Source organism: Camellia sinensis, chromosome 2 (assembly GCF_055761805.1).
Source record: "Camellia sinensis isolate YWXY chromosome 2, ASM5576180v1, whole genome shotgun sequence".
NCBI classification, from domain to species: Eukaryota; Viridiplantae; Streptophyta; class Magnoliopsida; order Ericales; family Theaceae; genus Camellia; species Camellia sinensis.
This window is the reverse complement of record NC_138962.1, coordinates 211897476-211909860: the sequence shown is the minus strand read 5'-3', so window position 1 is coordinate 211909860 and position 12385 is coordinate 211897476. Positions and strand designations below refer to the sequence as shown.

Here is a 12385-nt window from a genome sequence, read left to right as displayed (position 1 = left end):
ACTAGTGACCCAAGCTGCTGCTCACCGTCGGTACTTCATTTTAGTGTGACGACGCAGCTTCTCGGAGACCCAGACACATCGGAGCTCAACTCCGCCGACCAGCTCCGATGCCGATCTCTCTGCAACGTCATCCCCGTTGCCTTCGTCCTCAACTATCCAGTGCTGACCACATCGTTGCCCATTCAACGTGACGTGCGTGGTTGCCAACTCCTCAGATTGTCCAACGCCGACCACACACGTTTGCCCACTCAACACGACGTGTGTGGTCTTGCCTAGCACTGTTGAGCCTCAATTTACATTATTCTTCATTTCTCTCTTGGTCATTGTTGCCTTGAATCTGATCTTGCTACTTCTACCAAAGCCCTCTTCTCCTTCTTCTTATACCATATTATAGATATATACACATATATATTTATGCTTTGAGCTTTGATTTGTTGGGCCTAATATTCATGACTTTGGAGCTGGAAGGTAGAATGTTTAATTTGTACAAAATCCCAAAATGTGTGAAATCAATTTGAATTGTTAGCCTCATATAAGCTTGAGTCATTGGTGCTTGAATGTGGTTTGAACATTATAGCCTTCAAGACACTTGCACTTGATTTTTTTTTTTTTTTTTTTTTTTGAGAGAAAATGAGAAACTTGTTGAACCCCTCCAATTGGATCTTGAACTCATGATGAAATGTAGTTCTGAAATTCATGTTTTGGAGCTTGATCTTGTGTTGATAAATCTGATATAGATGGGGTAATTTGTAGAGCAAAATACAATAAATGTTGTTGCAAGCGAAACCTGAGGGAATGAGCCCCTCATATTGTATATAAATCTTGTTGTTGAATGATTGATTGTCGTTTTGTTGATCTTGTGGATGCTTGGGAAATACATAGTTGATGCCAAAATTTTGTGTGACCGTTGTACCTTTACGTTGGATTGAGAGGAACCGACCCGGAGAGACAAAAACTTGATTGTTGCATTTTCATGAACTTGCTCGGAGAAGTAAAATTGTTGTAGCTTAAATAGATCATTATTATTTGTTGATGTTGCCCCATTCCGATAATGCCTGAATCAGGATATGAAATTGATACTGCTCGTCTCATTTGTCAGTTTTACTATTTCAGGCAAATAAATTTTTTTTGCGAAATCCACGACCTCGAGGCCTTCAGAACCTTCACTAATGAGAGTAAGGGCTGTCCTTCGGAAGTCTGAATAAGAGCAAAACTGTCCCTTAGGAGTCCGAAAGTAGCATACACCTTACGTCGGCAAAAAAGATCCCTCTGGACGGCAACCGAGTCTACCAAGCTTGCACCAATAGAAGTAAAGATTGTCTCTCAGAAGTCCGAGCAGAAACAAGGTTGTCCCTCAGAAGTTCGAGCGGAAACAAGGCTGTCCCTCAGAAGTCTGAGCAGAAACAAGGCTGTCCCTCAGAAGTTCGAGCGGAAACAAGGCTCTCTCTCAGAAGTCCGAGCAGAAACAAGGTTGTCCCTTGGAAGTCCGAGTGGATGCGCACTTCTACTTCGGCAGCTAATGGAAGCAAAGACTATCCCTTGGGAATTCGAGTAAGAGTCCACTTTACTTTGAAAAGAAAGATCCTCGGAGCTCGTATTGATGAATGCAAGGGCTGTTCTTCGGACCCGCACTAATAAAAGCAAGAGCTGTCCCTCGGCAGTTCAAATGGAGGCAAGGCTGTCCCTCGGGAGTCCGAAAATAGCACACACCCTACTTCGGCAAGAAAGATCCCTCTGGAAGTCAACCGAGTCTACCAAGCTTGCTCTAACAAAAGTAAAGATTGTCTCTCGGAAGTCCAAGCGAAAGCAAGGTTGTCCCTCAAAAGTCCGAGCGAAAGCAAGACTATCCCTCAGAAGTCCGAGGTTGTCCCTCAAGAGTCCAAATAGTAGCACACACTCTACTTCGGTAAGAAAGATCCCTCTTGGCTGACAACCGAGTCTATCAAGCTTGCACCAATAAAAGTAAAGATTGTCTCTCGGAAGTCTGAGTAGAAGCAAGACTGTCCCTCAGAAGTCCGAGGCTGTCCCTCAAGAGTCTAAATAGTAGCACACATTCTACTTTAGTAAGAAAGATCCTTGACACTCTTTGAAAGTCTGAGTGGAAGAACACACTCTACTTCAGTAAGAAAGATCCTTGAGGCTCGCACTGATGGAAGCGAGGTCTGTTCTTCGAAAGTCTAAGTGGGAGCACACACTCTATTTCAACAAGAAAGATCCTTGAAGCTCGCACTGATGGAAATAAGGGCTATTCTTCGGAAGTCCAAGTAGGAACACAGACTCTGCTTAAATAAAAAAGACCCTCGAAGGTTGCATTGACGGAAGTAAGGGCTAATCTTCGGAAGTTCGAGTGGGAGCACATACTATTTCGACAACTAATGGAGGCTGTCTCTCGGAAGTCCGAGTGGGAGTATACTCTACTTCGACAACTAATGGAAGCAAAGGCTGTCCTTCGGATATCCGAGTCGGAGTACATTTCTACTGCGTCAAGAAAGGTCCCTTCAGGTTGGTAACCGAGTCTATTATTCCTCTTTCTTCTTCGAGGGGCAACAAAAATTGAAATGTGTTTCAAGCAACATAACATAATGAAGGTATACAATGTAGAGAAAATAACTTCTAATGGAGATACATAATATAGAGGAAATAACTTTCTTCATAACATAAGAAAGAAAGATAGAAAATTCTTAGACAATGCAGTAAATACAAATTGTAAATGTCATAGATAGACTTCTTCTATAAAATGTTGAAATTTTCCCCTAAAGTTGCAAGACCGTTAAGAAAGCTTTCACCAGCTGCTCGGTTTGTGTCCATCATGCACCATCATAGCCATTTCTTCTAAGATATCCTGGGACTCCTGTTCTCTGAACTCTATCTCATGTTCTTCGACTTTCTTTTTGTAGGATGTCCTAGTGATCGGTGGAAAACACAATAATTAGGACCCTCGCGGTCCTTCTTCGGTAAAAGCTCTTCGACATGAGGCAGCTTCAGTTCCCCGTCTGCCACCCATTCTTTAACTAAGGCCTTCACCTCCTCGACACTACACGGAAAAGGAGTGTCATCTTCATAGTTTTTCCTCTTCTGACCTTTGAATTCCTCCCCCTGCGACTTTCATGTAGAAGACGCAGAAGCCGCAGTGACAGAAGGTCCTCGGGATGACTTGAAGCTGGCTTTATAACTAGTCTCGAACCCGATCTCTTGAGATTGAGGTATGTTGATGTTTCGAGATGCTTCAATTAGTGCTCAGAAGGTGGGTAGCTTGTGATTAACAAGAAGCATCTTGTATCCGTTCAATGCCCCTTCAACACAGATTTGGACCAAATAGCTTTCCTCCACAGCCTTATGACAGTCTACGACTTTGTCTTGAAACCTCTTCACATATTCGAGAATGTCTTCCCCTTCTCGCTGTTTTTCCTTACATAGGGTAAGTGCGGTTATCTTCTCAGCCGCTTGAAAGAATTTGGTATGGAATTTGTTGACTATCTCCTCCCAACTCTGAACAGAGTTTGGGGTCAAGTCAACGTACTAACTATATGCTCGGTCAGTGAGGGACTTAGAGAATTCTCTCAGTCGGAGGACATGATTTGAACCATGAGTCCCTAAAGTCTCGATGAACCGAACAACATGTTCTCGAGCATTTCCTTGCTTGCCATTGAATTTGATGAACTTCGGTACCGTGTACCCTTCCGGGTATGGATAACTTAACATCTCAATAGGGTATAGTGGCTTAACATCCGGATCGGGCAAAGAGGGTAAAGTCCTCTTGCTCCGTTTAAAATTGAACATGGCTTGCACATCTGCAAGGGTGAGAAATTGTTAAGGGAGAGAACTTGATGGTGGTATTCCCAGAACTTGGCTTATAGACCCGAAGATTGAACTTGGAGTGACTTGGCCATTTGGGTGTTGAGAATTCATCATTGGCGAAGACGCACAACGATATTGGCCATCGGCACCTATGGACATGCCATTTGATGATGGGACGTTATATTGGGTCCCATAAAGTTCATTGCACGCCACGGCTATACTGGGTTGGACTTGTAAACTTGGCATCGGAGCCAAAGGAGACTCACTCGGTACATGAGTAGAATTTACAATCGGTGGAACAAAATTAGGCATAGATGGAGCACCATTTTGTAGAGAAATTTCTGTAGGCCTTCCTTGAACTTCCACATTCGTTGGAACACCATTCATTGCGTCAGAAACTCCTCCAACCACCGATGAACCATGGCTCGATCCTCCAAGTGCGTGATTTTGCGCTCCATGGGCCACAGGTTGGCCATGACTTGTTCTTCCTAACACTTGATTTTGCACACCATTTTGTACAACTTCATGGAGAATTTGGGGTAGATCATGATGGTTTTGGCCATTCCCAACATCACCATGAAGTTGTTGATGCTTACCGGCGCCGATTTGACCTCCATTTGTTGCCGGTGGTGCGAAATGCGAACCCATCACCAACATGGTGTGGGCGAGATTTTGAAGATTGGTGAGAATCTCTTGTTGAGTGTGTTGGAGTCCTTGAATGGCTTCAAGGATGAGAGGTGAGTTTTGAACTTGAGTCCTTTCATCACCACCATTGGAAGAGCCTTGTTGATGGGTCTCATTATCTGCCATTTTTGTTAGAGTTGTGTGGGTTCCAGATCTCGTTGAGAACATTAACCAATCCGCCTCCCTAGTGGAGTCGCCAAATGTATGAAAGGGTTCAACAACGTCGTTGGAAAATTCGAAGATCATCAAAGATCCTTGAAGAACAACTTCGAATCCTCTAGAAGATGATGAGAGGCTTAGATTCTTCAATAGTCTCAACTCAAGAACACAAGAGTAAAGGAGATGATGGAGATATGAGTTGGGTGAAGAAGAAAGCAAAATGGTTAGAGAGAGAATAATGGCAAGGCTCTCCATGGATCTCCCACTTTCACTCTCAAGGTTGATAATGGAGAAGGGAAATTAGTTCTTTCCCAAGAGTTAATTCTCCAAAATTTATCCCTTGTAAAGCTATGGATGGGTGCTATTTATAGGCACCTCATGATGTAGGATGGAGCCCATGTGCAAGGCACATGGGGAATATTCTCTCTAACCACCTTGTCCGAGGAGGTGACCTCTCCTAGGATGAGGAAAACCCCGAAGAGGAGATCAACCTCTCGGCGAACCCTTCTTCTTAGCCACACCTAACCAATGATCCCCAATCATCCCAAAGGTTCAGGGGCAGTCCCAGAGGACGTCCTGCCGCATAAGGGTCAGGGGTAGTTCAAGAGAACGCCCTGCCGCAAACATTGCCAACTCTCAGGGACCCCCTAGATCGTGCCACCTCAACCCGGGTATAGGCTAGTTTAACCGAAAAGTGAATTTATCTCCACTCACCGTCCTCGGGATCGGGTCCTTTGTTCGGACTCCATTACGCCCATGGTTCTGGTACGTAGATCCCGGAAAGCTCCAAGCCCGCAAGTGTTCTGGGACTCATTAACGAAGCGATTTCTAGATTGCATTTGAATCCATTCGAAGCCAATTGCTTCGGATCTCTAGATTCGTGGATCCGAATCCTTTCGAGTCCTAGTGCCTTAGATCTCTAGGATAGCTCAATACCCTTTCGAGTCCGGGTCCGAGTAAGTCTCTAAGTTCGTGGATCCGAACCCTTTTGAGGCTTAGAGCGATTCGGCCCGTTTGATGGCGATAAATTCGGGCCCACCAACCTTGGACTATTGGGCCTAATTAATTTAATGGGCTTAAATTAGCTCCTCTTACAAGGATGACATCCATTCGCATGGTGATTGCGATAGCAGCTTTGCGCAATCTTGAGATACACCAGATGGATGTAAAGACAACTTTCTTAAATGGGGATTTGAATGAAGAAATCTACATGGAGCAACCTGAAGAGTTTTCAGCTCCAGGACAAAGCAAGAAAGTCTGTAAACTTGTCAAATCTGTGTATGGTTTGAAGCAAACGCCTAAACAATGGCATGAGAAGTTTGACAACGTAATATTATCAAATGGGTTTAGAATCAACGAATGTGACAAGTGTGTTTATGTCAAAGACACTGACAAAGGTTATGTCATTTTGTGTCTATATGTTGATGATGTGCTCATTATAGGTAGTAACGATGAAATGATCAAAACTACCAAGAAGTTGTTAAACTCTAAGTTTGACATGAAGGATATGGGCATTGCAGATGTTATTCTGAGAATTAAGATTACCAGAATCTCTGGCGGAATTGTACTATCTCAGTCTCATTATGTTGATAAGATACTTGAAAAGTTTAGTGGATCAAATACGAGTGTGTCATCGACACCTGTAGACTTAAGTCTACATTTTACCAAGAATAATAATGAAAGTGTCTCACAGTTAGAATATTCTCGGGTAATTGGAAGTTTAATGTATCTGATGAGTTGTACTAGGCCAGATATACCTTACTCGGTTAGCAGGCTTAGTTGATACACAAGTAATCCCGATGCTTCTCATTGGAAGGGCATTGTGCGGGTGTTAAGGTATTTATACTACACTCGGGATTATGGGCTGCATTATACTCGATATCCAGCGGTGCTTGAAGGATATAGTGACACGAATTGGATATCAGATATAAAGGACTCAAAGTCCACTAGTGGACATATTCATCATAGACATAATTCCATACGACAACTACTCTCGAATGGAGTTGTCTCTTTAGGCTTTGTAAAGTCTAAGGACAACATTGCGGATCCGCTAACCAAAGGGTTAAGTCGAGTGTTAGTCGAAACGTCATCAAAAGGAATGGGGTTGAGGCCTTTGGAAGTTACCGGAATGGAAACCTAACCTAGTTGACTGGAGATCACAAGATCTAGGTTCAATGGGACAACCTAATTGCGTGTAACGGTGGTATGTCACTGAGGAGGTTAAACCTCCAGCCATTCCTTCTATCAGCGATACTTGCAAGTGTAGAGGTTAAGTTGAGCTTTTAATGACGCTTGTGTGTTAAGCTGTTGAGCTAAGTATTGCAGGATACTAAAGTAGAGTCACCTATGTGAGTTTGAAGTGGGGCCGCTTCTAGAAGAATTGGATAGGCCAAGATTCTTTGAAACCACTCGTTGAACCAAGCTAGTGTCTAGGGCCACACAGGGCACACCAGTGAGAACAGAATGGTGGTAGGAGTAATTCCCGTGTGAGATCTATTGTTTCAGTTTACATAAACGGCAGAGCAGTTCAAGATGTCTTATTCACTGATCAGCCAGTAAACTCGATAGGTTTTCACTGGGAGAGGTTCAAAGCCAAAAGCTACCTTCTCTGATGTCGGGGTTAGTTCGTTGTACTCTCTCTTCGAGTCATTATTGTTGAACGATGTCCGTTTGTTGAGTCTTTCGGTCAATTTTTTATTCATGTGGGGGATTGTTGGAAAAAATGATTTTTGGTGACTTTAATTTAATATTAAAATGTGGTGACTTTAATTAAATATTAAAGTGGGTCCTAACCTTTTATTGTGTTAGGTCCAAGTGAGCCAAAAACCATTGGGTTTTGAATAAGAAATTGTCAAGAAATTGCCTCATGATGTTAGATTCATGAATAGGATTTTAAAGAGTATTTAAATCCTTTTTCTTGGCTAAAGGGTGTGAATCTTTTGGGCATCCAAACTTTCATATTTTGGAAAGGGCTATGGATGCTTGGTGTTTTAATGACCAGCCTTAAAGGCTGGAAGCTCTTCTTCTCTCCCCTTTACATGTATAAATTGAGACCCTCCTATCAAGTTTCTATATAAAAATTTTTTGCTTCCATTTTACAAGTTAGTTTGCCAGAAAGTTCCTACATTGAGAGAGTGCTGCCACTGTTCTTGTTCGCTAAGCTAGACAGAAAGTGCTTCTGCCGTAGCTGGTTTTGACCATCGTATCCTGGGAGACAGACACTGGGATTCCTCAAGCACTCGACCCGTGAGGCGGCGAAATCTGTTTTAAGGAAACTGCTTCCTTGTAGGCTTCGATTTCGTCTATTTACCCTTTTATTGTTTTGTGTATTTCTGTTGAAATTTAATTGTAATTATCAGCATTTGTTCTTGGTATATAATTTGATTTCTTCATAAATCTATTTATTTAATTTCACAATTTGAACAACAATAACTAGTCAAGATAGCCATCTAAATCTGCATTTTCCCTCTACAATGTGGACCCTGGCACTATGTTGCAATTTAGCTATGAGACTACAAAAGGTTGATCGCTTTATCTATATTAAGGTAACAATTACTGGAGAGCTCAGAGCTGGATATTAACAAAACAGTGATCATAGTTACACTACAATCCATTTACATGCTGACACACACACAACATGAAAATGGCAAGTCCAATAGTGGACTGCATGGAACTTGCTGCGTCTCTAATTCTGCCTTGAAGGCCACTCTTGTATTGGAAGTGTTAGGTTACCAATTGTCCCCAAAACTTAAAATTGTGAGGAAATGGATCTAACAATAACAGCCTCCCTCACATACAACCTCATCTTTCTTGCACATGGAGAAGCAAACAAACAAACAAACATAGAGAGTTTTCAATGCAAGCGAGAGAAGAAAGAATGCAAATGGGGACCCAAGACGTCTCCCAAAATTGAGCTCTGATACCATGTTAAGTTACTAACTGTCCCAAAAATTTAAGCTGCTAGGAAATGGCACAACGATGTATATCAAACTATTCAACAGCAAGATCTAGCCATTTTGCAGTCATTTTTCCAAATGTTGTAGCATGTGATTTTAGTCACATTACAAGTGGTACTTACCTATTGCTGCTCTCCTAGAAGGCTATCTTGATCTCCATTTCCAGATGCATTAGAGAACTCCATTTCATTCCTCATTAGAGATCTGGTAAATATCTCTGAATCAACACCTTCCTCGTTTTTAGAAACCTTATTATAATATTGTAGCCTTTTAACATATCGCATATTTTTTACTCCAAAAACCTAACAGGTGGCTTCCCAAACTAACAAAGAGCTTCTATTCGAATTAAAAATTGTGAGAGAAAGTGTTTAGGCTTACTAAAGCTTTCCCAGTAAAGTTGTACTTGTACGTTCAAGTTGTATGATGTCCAAAAATTCTAGAGCATTAGTGGTGTCACCAAGTTTAAAAATTCCATTCTAACATATTCGAATTAAATAATGAGGCACAGACAATTTCAGTCTGTTGCACTTCAGTGCACCCTTAACTGGATATGAGGGGCATCGCTATGATGATAATTCTTCATAACTACAAGGACCTGGCATTCTCCACAGAAACCTGCAATCAAGCAAAAGGACCTTGTCTTGTCAATAGAAAGTTTCAGTAAAGGATAGTGATAATATGAGATTTAAGTTTCTTAGTCTTGCTATTCATGCTATGTAAAGGGATCCTCTTCCCTAACATATTTTAAAAGGATTTATCAATTTTAAATGGCTGAATGTGTAACGGTGCTTATTTAGTTTTATAACAGCTATGAGATACCTTTGTTATACTAATATAGTAATCTGTTAAATCCTTCTCAGGGAAGATAAGCTAGTGGAGCGTGCTAAAGCACTTAAAGTAAGTGCTGGAATGGAACCTGATGCAGACCTTGGTCCAGTGATTAGCAAACAGGTGCGTGCATGATTCAGAACTTTATCATTATGTCTATACGTAGAGGCGGAGGTATATGGGGGTCAGGGGAGTCACGTGTCCCCCTGACTTTTGGAAATATATATATATATATATATATATTTTTTCCCTATATACACGGCCCACTTTGACCGAAACACTTTTTTAGTGCGTAGCACTAATACACACACCCAAACAAACTAACACAAATTCAACCTAATTATTATTATTTTATTTTTTTTCATTTATGGAAAACGGCAAGAACGGTTTTTTTTATTATTATTATTAATTTACCAACTCGTGATTTATCATATTAGAATCACACAAGACAGATTTGGGATCACACTACAACTTTGATATCTTCTCTTCATTATTTACAGGTAACTTTATTTATGATTTTTTATTTTTAAATAAAAATTATGAGTATCAATTTATAGTTTGTTAAGTTTTGATTTGTAAAATTTTTTTATTTGCTATTATTTATGTTAAAATAAGAGATTTTGATATGCTAAAATTATGAATCTTAATTGGTGGTGATTTATATTAAAAGTAGGGATTTTGGTTTGTTGCTGTTTGTGCTGAAATTAGGGATTTGATTTGTGCTACAATTAAAAATATTAATTTGTAGTATTTGTTATTTAAATTAGGAACTTTCAGCCGTTATAATATTGGTATATTAGAAATTTTATTTGTTGTGATTTGTGCTAAATTTTAATTATTTTGATTTGTATTAAAATTGGAGATTTTGATTTGTGGGGGTTTGTGATTTTGATTATGAATTTTTATTTTGATTTTTATTTTTTAAAATAGTCATGGAGAAATATTTCAAAAGAAAATCAAAGTTGGAATCATCTCTTCCTCAAGAAGAGGATTATAATTATTCTTCCGCAAAACAAAGTCGCATAGAAATCAACTTAGTAGACTTTCCTGTAGATCCAGGACTATGGCCCCGGATTATGGACTATAATGCTAATGATGGAGACCAAATTTGTAGGGCATATCTACAAAAAGGTCCTTGTCAACCTCATGATCATAATTTTCCACAAAAATCATTTGAATAAAAACTTCGGCGATTTAATCAGGCTTGGTTTAGTGAATTTCCTAATTAGTTGGAGTACAGCGTAGCAAAAGATGCAATATTTTGTTTATGTTGTTATCTTTTCAAACCCGATATTGGAGATCAAGCTGGTGGTGATTCTTTTGTTCAAATTTCTAAAGTATGGCTCCAAAAGATGAGGGAGAGTGGGTGGACATCTTTACTTGCTGATATTTTGTCTTTTTGTGAAAAGCATGAAATTAATGTTCCCCAAATGGATGATATGTTTGTAGCTCGAGGGAGAAAAAGGCGCAATGCTCAAGAAATTACAAACTTACATCACTATCGCGCTGAGTTATTCTACACTGTTTTGGATTTGCAAATTCAAGAACTAAATGCTCGTTTCACTGAGTCGAACACGGACTTGTTACTTTGTATGGCATGTTTGAATCCATGTAACTCTTTCTTAGTTTTGACAAGAAAAAGTTAGTTCATCTTGCCGAATTTTATCCCAAAAAATTTTCTTCAGTAGAGCTCATGGTACTTAATGATTAACTTGATACATATATTATCGACATGCTATCCAGTAGTGAGTTGTCAAGGTTGAATGGAATTGCCGATCTTGCTAAGAAAATGGTGGAGACTAGAAGAGACAAAATATATCCATTGGTGTATTTGCTCTTAACTTTAGCATTAATCTTGCCTGTTGCAACTGCTACTGTTGAGAGGGTATTTTCAGCTATGAATATTGGGAAGAATCGGTTGCGGAACCGAATGGGTGATGAATGGATGAATGATAGCTTGGTTGTCTACATTGAAAGAGAGATTTTTGATGACATTGACAATAATACTATCATGGAAAGATTTCAAAAGATGAAAACTCGTCGGGGTCAATTGTAAAAGTTTAAAATTAAAAACTTTTTGTAATGAATATTAATTTTTAATGTTTAATATTAGCTCGAAAAATTATTATTATGTTATTGTTATTGATTGAGGAAGAAAAATTTTGAGATTATAATTAATAAGTGCCCCTCCTATATTAAATTCCTAGCTCCGCCACTGCCTGTACGGCTAGTATGGTAAAAAAAAAATTACTGAGTTGAGTCATTGAGATTGCACATATTTGAAGGCTAAAGACTCTCCTATTTCTATAACAACTACGAGTCAAATTTAGAAACTAAGAATATTTAGTAACTGCAACTATTCTAGACTAATTATGATTATGACTTCCAATTCTATTTCAACTATGATAGAAAACTTTGATGACTTATAATTCTACTCCAACCATGACACAAATTCAAATAGGAGACTTTGACATTTTTTTACCACTAAGACTATTTTAGACATAATAAAACCTATATATAACAACCCATTTAATAACTTACCCCAAAATAAAAACCCATAGGCGAACCCTACAACTCATGTCCAACAAATATTGAAATTACTATAATATTATTAATACCCTTACTACTAAAACCTACTAGGATTAGAACGAATTCAAATAAAGACTCAAAATTATTCCAAACTTCAATCCATAATTTCTTAAATGTGCTTCTTGTGAAATTTCAGATTTGCCCTTTTTCTTCTTCCCATGCTCGCCATCACATATTGCCACATATTTAGGAGGGCAGATTAATCTAATGAGCACACAACTAAATTGGAATGGCTGAAAATGAAGTTCAGTCATTTAACACATACTACAAAATTACATGTTTTAGGTATGGCTACATTATCTCCACATCTTTACCAGCTATGATAACTCATCTCCACATCTAATGGAACAAAGAATGTTATCAACATTTCA

At 39.4% G+C, this 12385-nt stretch overlaps 1 protein-coding gene across 1 annotated transcript; it reads left to right on the top strand.

Moving 5' to 3' along the window:
* The first annotated feature begins 9147 nt into the window (after positions 1-9147).
* Positions 9148-11481, top strand: LOC145819410 (uncharacterized). Its single transcript, XM_082913397.1, has 4 exons — positions 9148-9257; positions 9458-9548; positions 10835-11007; positions 11169-11481. Exons 1-4 carry the CDS (start codon positions 9148-9150, stop codon positions 11479-11481), a joined length of 687 nt encoding a protein of 228 aa, XP_082769523.1.
* Positions 11482-12385: the final 904 nt, after the last annotated feature.